At 36.4% G+C, this 16,060-nt stretch overlaps 1 protein-coding gene across 1 annotated transcript; it reads left to right on the forward strand.

The window, feature by feature from the left end:
* Positions 1-628: 628 nt before the first annotated feature.
* On the forward strand, positions 629-14,682 carry Mat1 (CDK-activating kinase assembly factor). The gene is made up of 5 exons (XM_071585197.1): positions 629-980; positions 1,144-1,319; positions 4,172-4,282; positions 4,931-5,182; positions 13,218-14,682. The coding sequence occupies exons 1-5, from the start codon at positions 857-859 to the stop codon at positions 13,668-13,670; spliced, it is 1,116 nt and encodes a 371-aa protein (XP_071441298.1). The 5' UTR covers positions 629-856; the 3' UTR covers positions 13,671-14,682.
* The last annotated feature ends 1,378 nt before the right edge of the window (positions 14,683-16,060 follow it).

Below are 16,060 nucleotides of genomic sequence, written 5' to 3' on the forward strand. Positions count from 1 at the left end.
TTCTGTTAATATTTTCAAAACCAATATTTCCCAACTAAGGCCCCCAAGCAGAGAATAATTTACATGTATAGAACAAAACATTTTGTTGGTTCTAAAACTTTACAGCATGTAATGCTATTGATAAAATATTTTATACATTTAATTTAAAATGAAAACATTACTGACAAAATAATGTTTATTATTCAATTATGACTCTGAAACAATATATTCCGTTATTCTTTATATGTAAATCAATATTTTCATATCTAATTAGTAGAATTAATAAATAATGTTTTAAATATTGTTAGGGATTTACTGTTTGTTTTACTTGTCTTGTGGTTATTCACAACTTCATAACCTTGCTTTTATAAGTAATAAGTAGGTACATGGAAACTAAGATTGAACCCAGAATCCTTCAGTTAGAGTCAGAATATTCCACTGATGTGCCAATAATGCACCCTTATATCTGATAAAGGAAGTTGTAAATACTAAACCTAGGAAGAACACAGAAATCGTAACACAATTTTTCAAACCTGCCGGTAAAAACCGTTATATCGAAATCATCAAAATGGTCGAAACGGTAATCGAATATTTCGAGCGTAATTTTTTAGAGCTGTTCAGTTGTCCATTTCCCGTCCGGTCTGTGGTGTGTGCGCGTGCACGTGTTCAAGATATTTTTTTACTTAAATGAACACTCATCGCTATCTGAGCAATGTGGTTTAAGTTATGCTGTTGGTATCTTGACGAAAATCATGATAGATTCATCGACGAGTGTAATGTGAAGTAAAACGCCATTGAGTGAAACTGTTAAGGTCCGGGCAATCGTAGGGCATTCTTTCATGTTAGTTACCTAAAGAAGTAATTGAAGGTCATCAGAATGGATGATCAAGTTTGCCCTCGCTGCAAAACGACGAAATATAGGAATCCATCTTTGAAACTTATGGTCAACGTGTGTGGTCACACGTTGTGTGAAAGCTGCGTGGATCTACTGTTTCTTAAAGGTCTCGTTTTACCTTTGATGAACGTTATTGTTTCATAGGTTAAAATTCGTAAAAATTACACCCCAAAATTCTATATATTTTTCATGTAACTGAGCGTGATGTTATTATATTCATTGTACCCCTCTGTTTGGTCTAAGTCTAATACTTGTACAATTTCTTCTAGGCTCTGGTTCTTGCCCCGAATGCAATGTTCCCCTTCGTCGTAGTAATTTTCGAGTGCAGCTGTTCGAAGATCCTGTTGTTGAGAAGGAAGTAGATATTCGTAAAAGAATCTTGAAAGACTTCAATAAGCGCCAAGAAGATTTTTCAACTTTGAGGGAGTACAATGATTATTTGGAGGTAGGTTGACTACTATTCACTAAATGGAATGTTCTCTACTTCTGTGGAAGTTATAGCATATGGTTATTCTCATATTATAATTTCAGTTTTTGTCAGTTTCATTAATTCGAATTTAAGTCAAAATTAGTCATATTTTCTTTGGTAACTTGTGGCCACGATACCCTTGTTCGATTTTTTTGTGATACTAATTTCAACCTCGTGGCGCCCTTAACAAATACGGGCAGAAGAATTGAAGGCGATGAAGATCGTCTGGAATAAAGAATAATAGTTCCAGCTGCTATTTCTACCGCAAAGAAATGCGACTGGTTGAAATGAAAAAGTGTGAGTTGCATAAATGAATTGTGGGTGAAAAGCATATGGGAATTTTATCTGTCCATTTCCATGGTTTGGGTGATCCACTTGTAATATTCGTGAAGATCCACTTTTCTAATCCACATCATGGTAGTTCTCTGATAACACTTTGAAGACTGTAGCATTGTCTGTTCAGGCTGGCGTTTTCAAAAATTAATAAGTGTTAAGTGATCAAAGTAATTTTTGGTTTTTCGCTGAATATATTTTATTTATTGAAATTAAAAGTTAAATGTTTATAAAATTTTTTCTAAAATGTTATTTTCCGAGCAGAAAATATATTCAATTATTTTTAAAAAAGTCAATTTTATTGAATTGCATTGTGGAGTTCATGCCTAATTTTCCTCTTGTTTTTTTTATGAAGTTCAGTGATAGTAACACATTTGACAATAACAGTAGGTCATCCCTTTTTGGCTTGCCCTTAATGTCTTTTGCAATATGTGTTTAGGCTTTGCACGCTCACCCTGGCTTGAGCTTTCCAGGGGTCTGAACTCAAATAAACGGTACGAATTGAAATTGTGTGGAAGTTACAAAGTATTTTCATTCAAATGAGTCTGAACTCTAATTCGTTTTGACCACTTCTCACCAGTTTGGTGAAACATCACTTTAATACTAATATATTTTGTCTTAACTACTTCCTCATACTCCTCCTACCCGCACTTTGTACCAAGATATCTCCCCATTACTCAGCAATATTCCCAATTATATAAGACTGCTGATAGCTACTTTTCAATATCTTGATGTTTACTCAAAACCACTGTAAAAATACTTAAGTATCTTATCTACAGAAGTATGGAATTCAACAAAGTCACGCAAGATACTTTAAAGAAAGTTATCAGCCTATGGAAAGTACTAGCAATTTTCTTTATAATGTGTAGCTTCCTGCCTGACAAAACTTCCATAAATTATGGAGTCAGTCATGGAACCAGCAGTAATGCCAGGGTCCCTTGTGAGTTTCTATGCAAGTTTATGATTGGATTTAATTGCCAGTAAAAATAGTAATTTCAAAAATATTCTGTTAGGACTAAAACTAAGCTATTTTTGTGGCACTTAGGAATTTGAATTTAATCAATAAGGTGTTGGCATGGAGGTAAAACCCAAATTAATGGAAGGAAAATTAATTTATTAACTTTCATGCGTGATTTATTTCTTCTGCCCTGGTGACTTCAGGATCTCTTTTATTTGATATTTATTCTCTTTTCCATATTTTTTATCTTCTCGATGTGCCTATGATATTAGTTCTCATAATTTGCTTATTGGTACACATATTTAATCTTAGATTGAAACATTCTGAGGTATGCTCATAGACAGGCACAACTTTTTCAGAAATGGTACAGGTGCTGTGATTATAATGGAAGGTGATATTTCAAACTTGCACCACCTGTTAAATGTGGAAAAGGTTAATTCTGCTAGCAAAACAGTGAAATGGCTTCGAATGTGCATGCATTGAAGTGAATTATTTGGAATGGGTAGGTATATTAGCTTACACTAATGAAATAGTCGGTAATGTATTACTTTTGAATAGCAGTAATTAATCCATTTATCTGCAAAACAGATATCGTTTGTTTGTATAGGGTTTGTTCAAGTTCAGAGGTCATCTAATTTTTTTCTCGAAGGCAGGGAGTAGATAGTAAATTATGGTGGAGAGACTGGTCTGGTCACTCTTTATGAATACAATGGCTGCACTGTGAAGTTCACAAGGTTGGCAATGCTGTTGATAGAGGGTGGAGCATTTTTAGCATTTAAAATGTCTGTAGTTAGTGTACAAGTGTGCATGGTGATGCATTGTCTCCACTTGCCGGGTTTAACACTGTTCGAAATTCATCATGAATGAATGTACGTTTTAATGAATGCAGCAGTTCAAAGGTCAGACATTATCTGGCTACAAACCCAAGATGTCACAGACCGGCCTTATTCTCTAGGGGGTGAAAGGAACCAATACAGAATTGTTCTTAGCTGCCATGGAGTCATGTTGTTAAAGTTATAAAAATGTGCATGTTTATCAGGAGATTATGTTGAGAACTAATGGAAGGTTCAACTTTCTAGAGTACGTGTTTTGTCAGACAAAGCCTGGAGACCATATAACTTGAACATACTTTGTAATAGAATGTAATGGAATGGCAGTAATAAGAGTTGGATGACTTAGGCTTTAAGTTTAAGGGAGAGTTGTGAAATCAGTAAGAAAATTGTTACCTTTATGTCAATGGTAATTAGTGCTATATTTCCCAAAGAGAGACTTTCTGCTAAACATGGTTGACCAATTAATTCTATATTGTGCTTGGGTAGTCTGCAGAATACTTGTTTTGAGTGGTGGAACTTTGACAGTGGTCCATTGTTTTTATTGATGGATATATTTGGTTTGTTGAAAAGTTTTCAACGATGCATTTATTGACTAGTGTAGCTTCTAAGAAAGCATTCAGAACGTGCCACCATCTTGTGAAATTTGTCTAGAATTTTAGAAGGATTGTTAAATTATGACTAATGGATTCCTTTTTGTTTTCTAGGAGCTGGAGACTATAATATGGAACCTGACACATAATATAGATGTAATAGTCACAAATAAAAAAATCGAGCAGTTTAAAAGAGAAAACCGTGATATTATTTTGAGGAATAAGGTGAGAAAGTAGTTTATATTTTCATTGGAATTCTCTTCTTTAAGTGTTACAGCTACTATCAAACTCGTTCATAATGAGATGTTTGCTGTCATATGCTAACAAGAAAGAGCTCTCGTTATGCCAAATGAGTAAGCAGTGACTGAACTGTCACACTGAGGTATAAGCTCTTATTGTTCTGTCTCCATATGACCTCTTCTCTACCCATCTCCGTTCCCCTTATTTCAATGTTCTTTCTGTATTTCTGGGGATAGCAATTTCAATCATTTTAAATTGTCTCTTCCTCTTTCCTCTTAAACATATTTCTCCTGCATAAATTGCCAACATGCAAGTAGAAATGTTATTCTGGAAGTATCTTTTCTTCTGCAATGCCTTCTATTGGCCTCCCTGATATATAAGGTGGACTAGGGCTGTTTGTGCAATGTATAAATGACCTTCAATCAAATTATTGTGGAGAAATTTTACTAGACAATGGCCTCTGCTTGAATAAATGTTTCAACTTTGTAGCCATATTAGACCTATGTATGCTTATATTTAATAAAAAATTGGCAAGGCGCAAATGTTTGGTTGTCCCCTGGGGAGCACAAGACATAATACATTAGGGGCAGCACAAAGGCCTAATATCCTTGTTGGTTTGTGCATTCCACACAGAGTCGTGTAAGTCGAGAGGAGTTGGAGTTGGAGGAGGCGCTGGATGAGGAGTTGCGCAGGGAGGAGCTGCGCAAACGGGAGTTAGTGTGGGAGGAAAAGGAGGAGAAACGGCGCAAGGTGAAGGCAAAGGAAGCTCTCATTGATGAGCTCATGTTCTCGGATGGTGATGCGAAAGGCATCCTCCAGACGTTTGCCCAGAAGCGCGAAATAGAGGATCTGGAGGAGGAGGCCCGACTGGAGGCAGAGAGGAAGGTAGGACATACTGTTTTCCCTTACCCTAGCCCACATAAAACCCATTGGTTTTTATTGAATTGAGTCAGAAATTTATTGCCATGTTTGCTTTTTTTCACGACACTTGTCTAATATTGCAATGACAGCATCATTTACAGAATATACTGATGACATATTGACATATTCTCAACTTGGAAATCAATTAATGTAGTAAAATAAAGATTTAGTGCAGTAGAATTACGGGATTGTGAATCACGGAAAGTATTTGATAGAAATGGTTCACCAAATGCATTCATTTCATAAAACTTTGTTAGTCCTGCTGGTATGTTGGATATTAGGGGTAAAGCTAGTAAAAAAATCATTCTCGGATTTGGAATTGTCTAAGGTAGGATTTTGAAAATGCACACTGCAACACAGCTTCCCCCAAGCAGATTCCAATTAACAATTATAACGGATTTGTAATATGCTTGCCAAAAAAGTCACGTACCATTTAGTATGGTGTCCTTGAATTGCCAATTTTACTGTTTCATCAAAAAGATAGAGCAGAAAAAATTATATTGAAAGAATATGATGATTTACCAAGGTCATATGCTACCAGTTCAAATTATTAAGAACGTTTAACTGCTTTGTTTAACTTAAATTTGGAGTTGGGGTTCAGTTTTTGGGTTTTGCTTAAAATCAGGCTTGACCCTCTGTCCAGTCCACAACCGGTTACCTGGGTATCATTTCAGCTTTGCTAATAGAATTAATTGACTTACCCTTAAAAAAATTGCCCGGATCCCCAAAATTGAAGTAGTTGCACACCAATTTTTCGTAAAACATTTTTATCAATGATTCAATAACAGTTATTAACTATCAAAATGAATAACCTCTACGTCATGATCAGATTCCCACTAAGGTCTGTGTGTATGAAAACGGTTAATACACGCTCAAGAGACCATATATCAAAGTGTTTATGTAACTTGACATTTGAATAAATAATCAACAATATCGTTTATTTCTTTCATTGAAACAATTTTTATTATAAACAATAGTGAAGATAGTAGGTAAAAAACATCATTCTGGTTTTTTTTTAAGTTTTTTCTTTTATTTATAATAATGCAGTTCCATACAAAAAATTAGAATTTAATTATTATAAATAACAAATATTTAATTATTTTGCACACTCCTCACACCTTATTGTGTTACAATGGTCATCGCAAACAGGGAACTCGCATACCACACATGACTTTTGCTAAGTTTTTTGAATTCGTTCTTGAGGCAAATATGGCATGTACCAGTAATCTTTTTCCATCTGGTCGAATCTAACTTTGCCTGAGGTTTCCCGGCTGTTGGCTGCACATGTGGGTTTATGATCGACACAAAAAACTTTAAATAACCACTTTGATTACGAAATGCCTCATAATTTGGGCACTATTTGAACGATTTTTGACAAAGGGAGTTCACAGCTCTCTTCCCAGTTGAAATAAAACAATCATCGTTCATAAGTTTTTTCGATGGCAATTTATTATTCCTACTTTAATTAATTTATAATAATAATATTTGCTGCAAGACAGGCTATATCGAGAATATTGTAGAAGAATGATAGAGGCACCGACGAGTTTTGTAGTATATCTACCAAGCATTATATCCATCATGTCCACTCAAGCTTTTGACAATTATAAAATTCAATCATTTCAGGTGTTTTCTTTGCACCATCACCAATCTTTGTATCCTGATGCAGTGATGCTAGTAGAATTAATGTCTTGTTTTTTTGTCATATAACTGCACATGGTTACTTTTTCATGAAAGCCAAACGCAGTGGATAATTCTTCTCATGTTTTAGATGCAGCCATTGCTGGTGGAATGTATGGCTTATTTTTGTTCAAAGAGCCCACAATTGTTAAATCCCAGGATAGTAAACATTTTGCCAATGGCAGAGTAGTGAATTAATTATCCATTGTAATATTTCTACCAGATCCTTTGTATGGTGCCACCAAGTCTTTGGCAAATTCCCACCAAGGTTTTCTCGTGCCCGGCACTCTATTTTTCAGTGTAAAGCTGTCCAGCGAGTGGATACAAATATTCAGCATCACATATCTACCATACTTTGATTCCATACTTGGCTGGCTTTGATGGAATATATTGAGTGAATTTAGTTTGACCCCTGTGTGCAATAGGTTGCTCTTCCATTGTCAGGTGCTTTTTTGGCTTATGATGTTTTGCCAAATTATTATTGAGCATTGTCCAAAGGTCTCGTATTAGAGCAGCTTGTTCAGTCAGCATGCGCTGAGCATGAGTATTGGCATCATAAAATCGAATAAAACAAACGATGTTCCAGAAGCGACTGATCCCCAATGCAGCACAATACAATGGATATGAGTACAACTTCTACATTTCCCTTGCATTGTCAGTGTTAGAGTTATTGGCTCCAGAGATTATCAGAATAGCCAGGAATGCGACAAATTCCTGAAGCTTAAAATCTTCCATATGAGTAGTTTTTTCCCTGGATTTTTTTCATCGTATGCTACATATATGTTGAACTTGCTTTTTTATTCTTATGACGCATAATGATATTAGCCATTTCCAGAGTGAAAAGTAATGTGAATGTGTCGCGAATTGACAGCATGTTGATTTTTCTATTAGGTCCATATCTCTGTCGCACAGTGTTAAGCCTTGTAATTTGATGTTCCCTTGTTGGTTCTCAGCCCACTGAGTACCATCTTTTGCTGTCATTCCTGACAGCAGTAGGTGGGTACCCGCTTGTAGAACAAATTGTGAAAGTTTGGTTATGGACCGGACGGTTAAGGACTAGTTGCACTTAATATTCAGCCATGGCCATTAGAATAGCTGAACAAGTGCTTCTATGTATGAAGAAGTAAAAATAGATAACTCATCTATTCCTAACTTTAAAAAAATCCTGAAACTTGATTAGAAAAGTACCTTTCAAATAATAAAGACTCTATAATAATTTTCAATCAATAATTTTATTAGTTTTATGTTAATTGTGACACTTGAGACTGCCCCCATTAAAGCATTTCTCACCAGTGAAACTAATATTTCCGAGAAATAAGAGTGTGGTCCTAGAAGTACCCGACCCGACAAAGAAAAATTCATTTTCCCCATTCATTCAATTCATTTCATAATCTCCTGTCAGCTCTCTACACTTTTCCCAGCAATGTTCAATAAGTTCGAAACCATTTGTTATTAAGAACTGTCTTGCTCCTAAAAATAGCTGTTATTAGCTGACATCACTTCTTCGCCGTTGGAAAATCTGACCGCCGAGCCATTTTTTTGAGTTAGCGAACAGAAAATAATCTGAGGGGGGGCTGAATCTGGTGAATAGGGTGCATAAGGTAGCAATTCAAAATTTAATTCATGAACTTGGGCCATTGCAATAAAGGGGTTTGTGAGCTGATGCATTGTCTTGATGAAGCAACACTTCTTTGCCTAATGCTGCCGCTTTTGCTAGATTTCTTCCGCGCAAGCGTTGCAATAAGTTCGCATAATATTTTCCGTTGATGTTTTTTCTTTTTCAAGATAGTCAATGAAAGTTATCTCACGCGAATCCCAAAAAACCGACGCCATGACCTTGCCTGCAGATGAAATGGTCTTTGCCTTATTTGGAGCTGGTTCTCCCATTTGAATCCCTTGTTTTGATTGTTCTTTCATTCTGGGTGTGAAGTAATGGACCAATGTTTCATCTATGGTTATGAAACTGCAAAATTCCTGTTTTGTATCTATGAAACTTTGCCAAACACTCAAATGAAACACCTTCACGACACTGGTTTTGCTTTAGTGTGAGCAAATACGGTACTCATCTTGCACACAGCTTTTTCATGTCAAAATTTTCAGTTAATATGCGATGTACAGCACTTTTTGAAATGCCCACTATGTCTGCTAGCTTGCGCACTTTCAGTCGGCAATCATCCTGTATCACTTGGTGGATTTTCTTCACAGTTTCTGGAGTCGTCACCTCATTTGGTCGACCGATGTGATGCTCGTCTTGACAGCTCGTATGGCCTCATTTAAACTCTGCTACCAAATATTTGACCGTTGTAAACAAAGGAGCAGACTCACCCAGAGTAGAATCCAGTCCAGCTTTTATATTGGTTGGGCTGAGGCCTTAAATGTAAAAGAATTGTCTCATAATGATGACCAATATTCTCCATTTCCACAAATTTAGTGAAAGCGTTCACTATTGATGGGTGCCAAACAAATATTAAACAACCTGGCATCTTCAAACTTATGCTTTATAGATTGTGTACTTCCTAACACAGTGATGTTTTTCAAACAAATACTGCCATGTCTAGGTCAGGCCAGGTACTTATGTGACCACCCTTGTACCAGTGCATTGAATATCGTAAGAAGAGTCTGCTGAGAAAACCTTTGCAGTGGCATTGCATGAAATTCTGCCATGAATAAAATTTTTCATGTTAGGACCCATGCAGTTGGGAGCTGGACGAGTTTGATCTTTCCTGAAAGCCTGGACTGAGTTTGACCTTTCACTGCATTTGGCTCATCAAATGACATGAGTCAATGGTCAAATAATTGTGGAAGCACTGGTTTTACTATAATAAAATTTGTTGCGAAGTACGAGGATAGGCTGAGAAGTAATGCACACATACTTGTAGACCAAAAATAAATAGCAAGATTGGGCAAAAATTATATTTTAGTACAGTTCTTAAGTTTCAAAATCATATATTTATTTTTCAATATGTCAGTGTTTAGGCAAAAACATTCTCTCAATATGGAAGAAGTTTTTTCATTCAGTCACTGAAAAACTTCTGCTGCCTACACCTCATCGTTCGGGGTGTAATGACTACCCTTGCGGTGTCTCTAAGGTTGAGAAAAAAAACATCGCAAGGTGCAAGATCAGGGGAATAAGGAGTGGTTGGAATGTGGGCCTCTCCGGTTGCATGCTAGGTGTGTGGATGAGTGTTTTCATGTTGCAAGATTATTGGTGCCAGGCTGCCTTTAACCCAACAAACTCCACCAATATGGTTTTCGATATGCTTTTGAGTGATATCCTGGTCATTTTGAATTAAATCTTCAATGAATTCGGGATGTGTATCGTCTGTGGCAGTGATTGGATGTCTGCTTTGTGTTTCACCAACAATTATGGCTTTTCCGGGTTTGCAGCCATGACATTTTACTACCCATCGATTTACAGTAGACCAATCAAAAGCATCATCACCATAAACAGCTTTAAACAACGATGAATATCAGTATGAGTCACTTTTTCAGCGGTTAAAAATTTGATAATAACACGCTGTTTAACTCAAGTTGGTATAGCTTTAGAACATGTCTCTATACTTCCACTTCTCTAAATGCACTGGTTAACGGTAAAGACCTCAAACCTGTGCATGCATAGTGTGGGCGAATGTTACTTCCACATGCCACACAGAGTGCTTCTGAAGGTTATTTTGTTTGCGATCTACAAGGTTGTGTGCCTTAGTTTTCAGCCTACCCTCTTTTAAAGACATAGCCTATAGGAGTGAATTCCTATGGTTTTGTTGTCAATTTAAAATTTAGAAAAAATATACTATTAATATTAATGATTTGGCATATCTCATATGAGAGTATCTGGAAATTAGCATCCTGTATTACAATATTTCTCTCTTTGTAAACAGCAAATGTGATCTCGCATCCTTCTTTTTCATTCTGGCTTTGGAATGACATAGTAGAAGAAATTAAAAGTAATTTTGTATTTTTTTGTGTTTGACTTTTTGGATTTTTCTTTGAATATAAAAACTATTTTTCTGAAATAAATACTCCTTTTTGGGTGATATCTTTTAAATTGAGTAGCTACACATAGGGCTCTGTCATATTCCTAGGATATATGATGATTTGAATGTTTCCATGCTTGTTAAGTACCACTCCTCTGCACGAGGGGTTTTTGCACATTCCAATCTAAGTCTGATTTGTTCACCTTCATTTTTTCTCCTATTTTGTTCTCTTGGTGCCTGGCCTTCCTTTTTGTTTGATAAGCTTCCAAGAGTTCATGAATCAAGGAAAGTCGAAACTTCTCTGGAGGAATGTTTTTTAGTGTTACCACCTGAGCATTCGAAAGAGAGATCTACCGTGTAAAGGAATACTTTATATACCACTTCACCATTTCCTGACACATTAAATGGAGTGAAACATCATGTCAGCTTTTTCCACAGAAAAACCATTTAATGATTATAGTCTGTTGTGTAGTAGTTTTTATCACTTGTCCCAATTGTCTTTCTTTCCTGTTTAAATCATTCCTACCAAGTAAAAGTGGAAAGCATCAAGATTTCTCCCTTATCACACCATTTCACCTCCCTCCCCCTGTCATCCTTCATCCACTCCACTTCAACCTTCTCCCGAGGATGCCTTGGAACTTTAGCTATGGTTTCGTGGCATAATATCAATTTGCAAGATACAGAAAGCTCCTACCATCGAAGACAAAAAAAATTTATCCTTCAACAGCTCCTTCACATCTATGTCTATTACAACACATACTTTCACACATGACACCCTTGAAGTCCTTACATGGAACTGCCATGGAGTCGCAAACAAAAAACATGAACATTTTCACCACATTACCCAACACCACATTGATGTCATACTTTTACAGGAAACATTGCTCAAACCCTACCTCTCATTCCATTCACCCCATTACCTTATTTATAAGATATTACTATGTATTATATCCACGTAAAAGTCTTGCTACCCCCCTCTTCCCCTTGCCCAGGTGTAATTTCCAATTGTGGGAAATGGGCGCTCCTTTCCTCTGTTTCCTTTTTGTACTGTTCTATGGTCAGAGTGCGCGGGTTGGAAGTGCTGTTACTGATGTTCTTATTTGTACTTATTTGAAAAAAGCCGTTCCCTGTTGCTTTTCCTTTCTTGTTTGGTTAAGATTTCATATTTTATTCTTGGTTTTTAGTTTCTTCTCACTAATCACCCCTCCTCTTCAGCCATGTTTCTTTCTATCAATGTCATGCATTTCTCATATACAGTGACTGGTGAAGGTGAGACTTCACTCATTGGGGTGGTTTATACTTGCCTCAATTAATGAACATTTCAGCGCAAGAAAGTTTTTGGCAGATTAAAATTTCATATCTCCTTTTCCACTTTTCTTGCATCTTTGATGTACTTTTGTATTGCCCATTATTTCTTCATTTACAATTATTGCTTCTTTGTCATACTGCTCAGAGAATAATGCCAGATTTGTATAAAAGTTGTTTATGAATACTATGTGGGTGTTTGATTGAATATACTTTACCATAGTACAAAAATAACAGCTGGACCACTTCCAGTAATAAAATTAGGAACTTGTGTGAAGGCTGCCTGTGGTTACTTGGTCAAATTTCACATCTTATTCTCCCTCAGCAGAATCATGAGCTGGTAGGCAGCATAAGCAAAAACGTTTGCTTCAACCATGAGTAAAACAAGTTGCACCCATCAGGAAACTTCTCAGCTGTTTAATATTCTGCAAGTGTGACAGAACTTGGATCAATAATTGCATCAGTATCTGAAACTACCCCATTTAGTCAAATTATCCTTGAATTTGACTAAGTTTAACTTCTTCAGATTGAGTATAAAATTAGCCAAAACAAAATTTTCAAGTGCTCTTTGGAGGTGTTTGAAGTGGTATTTGAAATTTTTGGATAGGATCATCAAGTCATTAACATATTAGGTGACGTATCTTCTTACCATGCTTTCCAGCATTGGTTCTTGTAGCAGATCATGAATTTAATTAGTAGGTTTAATTAAGATACCATTGTGTTGAAGTAATATTTTGGTACCTTGAATTTGGAAGTATTGAGATGATACCAAAATTAATGGTTGATTACTATGGTTTGGGGAGATTGTATTGTAAGATGAGGTGCATGCTTCCCTTCGTACAGAAAATATTTTGAGAATGAAATAACAATGGAAGACATTGTTTCATAACTTACTTTTAGATGTTCATAATAGTATAGTATTATTGTGTGTAAGTTATTAAATTACCTCTTTATCAACCCTTTTTCTGTCTCCCATCATGCTATTCATTGCTCTTTTTCACTTGATCATAATTTAACTGTTTTCTACATTTTTGCTCATATAGGAGGCCTTGCGTGTATCAGCACCTAGTCAATTCTCCACAGGAATCCAGTTTGGTCGATCTGGCTTTCTGCCAGTACCAAAACCCAGTGAGGAGGGAACGCCTTTTGAATATGAACCTCCATTGCCTCCTGTGGGTCCTGAAGATGGACCACCCCTGCCTGTTGGTGGTTTGGGAGCTCTTGAAAGCCTAGGGTACATAGCTCATGTAAAAGCAGTGTCATCTGGTGATGGAGCTGGTGGCTTCACGCCCCTGGTGGCTTGCTACAGAGCTTTACAGGAGGCCCTGGCTGGGCTTTACCATGTTTCTGAGAGGAAGGAAGTGATGAAAGTTACTGAAGACAGTAGCAGTGGAAATTCATCCCCCAACTCGCGGGCAGATGATGACAGCATGCACATTGAGTCCGAGAATTCTCTAGGGGAGAGGGAGGACTTGATCGATACCCTGGTGCAGTAGGGCTCCAAATTCTCCATCAATAGGGTATAACAAAGGGACTTCTTAGTGATGTCTATTTAGTGTTGTGTACTTAGTGTGTGTATACTCTGTGTTGGAGTAACTTACTTTTGCGGGGACTAGTATTTACATTTTAGTCATGAGTGGCCTTAATAAAATGTATTACTACCTTTTATGAAGATGAAAAATCATGTTTGAAATTGTGTCAAAGATCAATGAATTTTTGTGGCGTACTGGTTTCATCCAGGACTGACTGATCTCTCATCTCCTGTGCAAAATGTCATGTTGAGTATTTTGCCTGGGTGTATCAATGACCCATTTCATAACTCTTATTGATGCTCAATCACATAGAGGGTTTAAATGAAAGAATTAGAAATTCAAGTATAAATTCATGGACTGCCATCACATGTATTAAATACATGAAAGAACAAATATTATGCCAATGGAAGTCACATAAGTTAGCCAAAGGATGGTTCTCATTTGTTTTTGAGATTTAAGGGATATGACTATCTCCTGAACTGTACATAAAATGGTAATTTTTCAACATCAAGAACATAGCTGGACATCACAGTTGAACGTGTAAGACCAGCAAAACAATCGGTTGTTTTATTTCAGATTAATATTTTTATAATGTGTCCTAGTTGTCATTTTTTTCCATCTTTTAAAGAAAAGTCTCCTCCTACTACATTATGTTGCATATAGCAACAATATCAAATAAAGCTGACAAGTTTTAAATGGTCAACATTGGTCACATTTCGGGAAGTTTGATTCAGTTGACTGTATGAGTAATGAGATAACTATACTTAATGTGTGCTTTAAAGGTTGTTTCTCCAATGTAGTCTCAGCTTGAGTGCCTTAAACAAATATCCTTTCAAAGCTTGTGATTATCATTGTTAAAACACAAGGTGTTTGAGTCAAAGGATATTCATTTAAGTTGCTGGATTGAGTATGTTAAGGATGAATAAGGAGAATGACGATGGAGGTTGCAGATTGTTTAAATGACTTGAAAATGTTAGTAATGACCAAAGATTTTGGTGGTGAAACCTGATCACCATTTGTTCTTGGCAGAAGGGAAGATTGGGTGAAAGTTTGCACCAGTGATAGTGAAATGCATTTTGGGACTGAATCAGTTGACAACATGACTTAATGTGAGATAAATGTTGACTTGTCTCTACTTGGGGTGTGGTATTTCAGTGGGTATAGTGCTGGGCTGACTGGGGGTCCTTAGTTTTATTCCAGGTGGCATCTTGAGGTGCCCTCAGCTTCATCCAAGCAGTGTGATTTTCAAGTAACAGGTCTTTCTGTGGGATCACAGGTGGTGTAAAGAAAAGATTGGTCTCTCACTACCCTGTGCAAAGTTCACATAGCATATACACAAAAGTTAGTTACTATTCTTGCAGTATGAAGTGAGCTCAACCCTCGCCTAACAAACCAAATTTTAAGCTGGTTACTGGTTTTTTGGTCAATTCTCGCATAACTTAAAGCTTTCTCTAGTTGAGCTAATATTTCCTTATTTTCAAGTTCTTACACAAGGCATATTGTGCATATATGACCTATTTAGCTTCTTTAATCACTTGATATCTTACTGCCAAAGTAGGCGAGGTCTTCCACATTTGTCATTACTACCTGAACCTTCACACCTTGCATGACCGCACAAATTTTGTTGGCTTGCATATTGTACTTATTGCTGATAATAGTTTCCTTCAGTTAGCGTTGCCATGAAGTCCTGTTCACTTTCACTGAGGATTGCCATGCCATCAGCAAAATGTTTGTCCTCCCTCTTACTCTACCAATCTGGTGAAGCTTTTCTGTGATTACACTTACACTTTTTAGAGCATTTATGTAGTTCATAGATTTGAGGCATTGGATTGAATCATTTATCCTTGATTCAAGATTTTGATATCCATATTTTGCAACTTTCTTAATGCCCAAGTAAAGATTTTTAAACATTGTGATTTGAGGTTTAAACATGAAAGCTAGCCTCAATTTGAAAACAAAATGATCATAAGTTCATTCAAATATTGATAACTCCTTAATTTCTGCAATGTGATCACATTCAAAGATTACCTTTGGATGGAAGAAAGTCATCTGTTTTAAGCTTTGCTAATTTTCTCTGATGAGAGATCGTGGATTCAGGAGTAGTAATACCGTAATTGATCTAGTCAGAGCATTATTTTTCATAGAAGTATTAACTCTTCCCTAATGTCCTGCCTGAATGTTTGAGCAAAGTCATGCAGCAGGCTGTAGCACCAAATATTCTGAGCAAATGATAGGTTTTAGAAGTAAATTTTTAGTAAAGACTTCAGCCAAGTTTGTACATCCTGTTAAATTGTGGCTTATGCCTATGATCAGAATAATATTTTTTAGTGTGGCTCTTTACAATTACCCCTGTG

The sequence above is a fragment of the Hetaerina americana genome, unplaced genomic scaffold, assembly GCF_022747635.1.
Source record: "Hetaerina americana unplaced genomic scaffold, ioHetAmer1.1.p SCAF_1, whole genome shotgun sequence".
NCBI lineage: Eukaryota > Metazoa > Arthropoda > Insecta > Odonata > Calopterygidae > Hetaerina > Hetaerina americana.

Excerpts from the sequence above, each read along its gene's own strand:
- Mat1 (XM_071585197.1), top strand. The coding sequence starts at position 857 with ATGGATGATCAAGTTTGCCCTCGCTGCAAAACGACGAAATATAGGAAT. Across the intron at positions 981-1,143 it reads GGATCTACTGTTTCTTAAAG|GCTCTGGTTCTTGCCCCGAA; the intron begins GTCTCGTTTTAC and ends AATTTCTTCTAG. Across the intron at positions 1,320-4,171 it reads AGTACAATGATTATTTGGAG|GAGCTGGAGACTATAATATG; the intron begins GTAGGTTGACTA and ends TTTGTTTTCTAG.